The 1,640-nt window shown below is 43.2% G+C and overlaps 1 protein-coding gene across 1 annotated transcript; it reads left to right on the top strand.

Annotated features, from left to right (window-relative positions):
• Positions 1 to 283: 283 nt before the first annotated feature.
• Positions 284 to 1,384, top strand: LOC149208272 (uncharacterized). Its single transcript, XM_089398287.1, has one exon. It carries the CDS (start codon positions 284 to 286, stop codon positions 1,382 to 1,384), a length of 1,101 nt encoding a protein of 366 aa, XP_089254413.1.
• Positions 1,385 to 1,640: the final 256 nt, after the last annotated feature.

Raw genomic sequence — 1,640 nt, forward strand, 5'->3', positions numbered from 1 at the left:
TTTGTTACAGGAATATATGCACTATGTCCCTCAAGTTATATTATATTTAAGGAAAATATTCCCATATTGGCACATATCCACCACTGCGGTTGTTGGACTCTTTGGCAGTTTGGTGGTAATCTGGGACCCCATATGGGTCTGTCTCAAAGCTTACAGTTGTTTCGCGGGCATTCTACTTGAGGGTCACATCCGGGGCCTAGAAGGACGCATACATATTCTAAATACATATGCTCCTTACAGGGATCGGGCCACTTTCTGGGATCGTCTTTTCTCCTTCGAGATTATGGAACTTACCTCCCTCATCATCGCGAGAGATCTGAACTGTACCATCACCCTGGAGGAAACTTGGGGTCGAATGCAAAGACTTGATCCACTTGATCCACTGGCGGGAATGTTTAGGGATGCCCTCCTTACACACAATTTTGTAGACATTTGCCCAGAGGTTATGGCTCCTACTTGGGACAATGGGCGGGAAGGTGCGGCATATGTCACCAAGAGACTGGATCGTTTTTTAATTCATGAACATTTGATTGACCGTCTGGGGGAGGTACAGACAAACATCATCAGTAATTTCTTATCTGATCATAGGCCTGTTACTATGGCTTGGAAGAAGCCGCTAGTGCGTCCTGGAATGCCTTTCAAATTTAACAGAATTTGGTTAGAAGATTTGGATTTCAACACTCTGGTCCGGGAATCCTGGAACTGTGGGAGCGTTACTGGTTCCTCTCCCATGGATCATATCCTTGACAAACTGCAGTCTCTCTGTGGGGTGGTGAAATCTTGGCAGAAAAATAAAAAGCTATCTATGAAAAGAGAAATCAGAGACATTCAAAGTGAACTGGATAATCTTCTCCCACTCATGGCCTCCGACAACCCTCTTGCTTCCATCCAAATTCACATTCGGGAACTAGAGGTTAAAAGAGATCGTATCTTAGATATTGAAGAAGCCTCCTGGCGCCTGAAGAGTCAGGCTATCTGGATCAAGGAGGGAGACAAAAACACAAAATTTTTCCATCGATTTGCAAACCATAGGCGCAATATAAACTCTATTTGGGGAATTTCGGATGATGCAGGAGAATATATCCATTCACAGGCTGATATCTCAAAAGCTGCCACCTTACATTTCAAAACAACTTATGAAAGGAATGACAACATTGTGGCGGAAGATCTCATCTGGGGGATCGAACATTACCTGATTATGTTTGACCAGGACTCGAATGAGGACCTTTACAGATGCATCTCAGAAGATGAACTTCTCTGTGTCCTTAAATCTTTTAAAGGGGACAAAAGTCCAGGACCGGATGGGTGGACCGTGGAACTGTTCACACAGTTTTTGATCTTTTCAAACATGATCTCATTCAGATGGTGGAGGAATCTAGAATAACTGGGTATGTACACCACTGCATCAAGTCGACCTACATTTCTCTTATCCTGAAGTGCAATCCTCCAAACTATTTTGATGACTACAGGCCTATCTCGCTATGCAATCTTATCTATAAGATTATCTCCAAAACAATAGCAAGTCGTCTGAGGGACACTCTCTCTCGTCATATATCCCCACAACAACATGGTTTTTTGAAAGGTCGTGAAATACATGATGCGGTTGAAAATGCACAGGAATGTATGCACTCTATCCATAC

This window comes from Pinus tabuliformis, chromosome 1_2 (assembly GCF_031772625.1).
Source record: "Pinus tabuliformis cultivar Carrire ecotype Pingquan chromosome 1_2, CPIR1, whole genome shotgun sequence".
Classification (NCBI taxonomy): Eukaryota; Viridiplantae; Streptophyta; class Pinopsida; order Pinales; family Pinaceae; genus Pinus; species Pinus tabuliformis.

Coding starts and splice junctions, on each gene's coding strand:
- LOC149208272 (XM_089398287.1), top strand. CDS start 284: ATGGAACTTACCTCCCTCATCATCGCGAGAGATCTGAACTGTACCATC.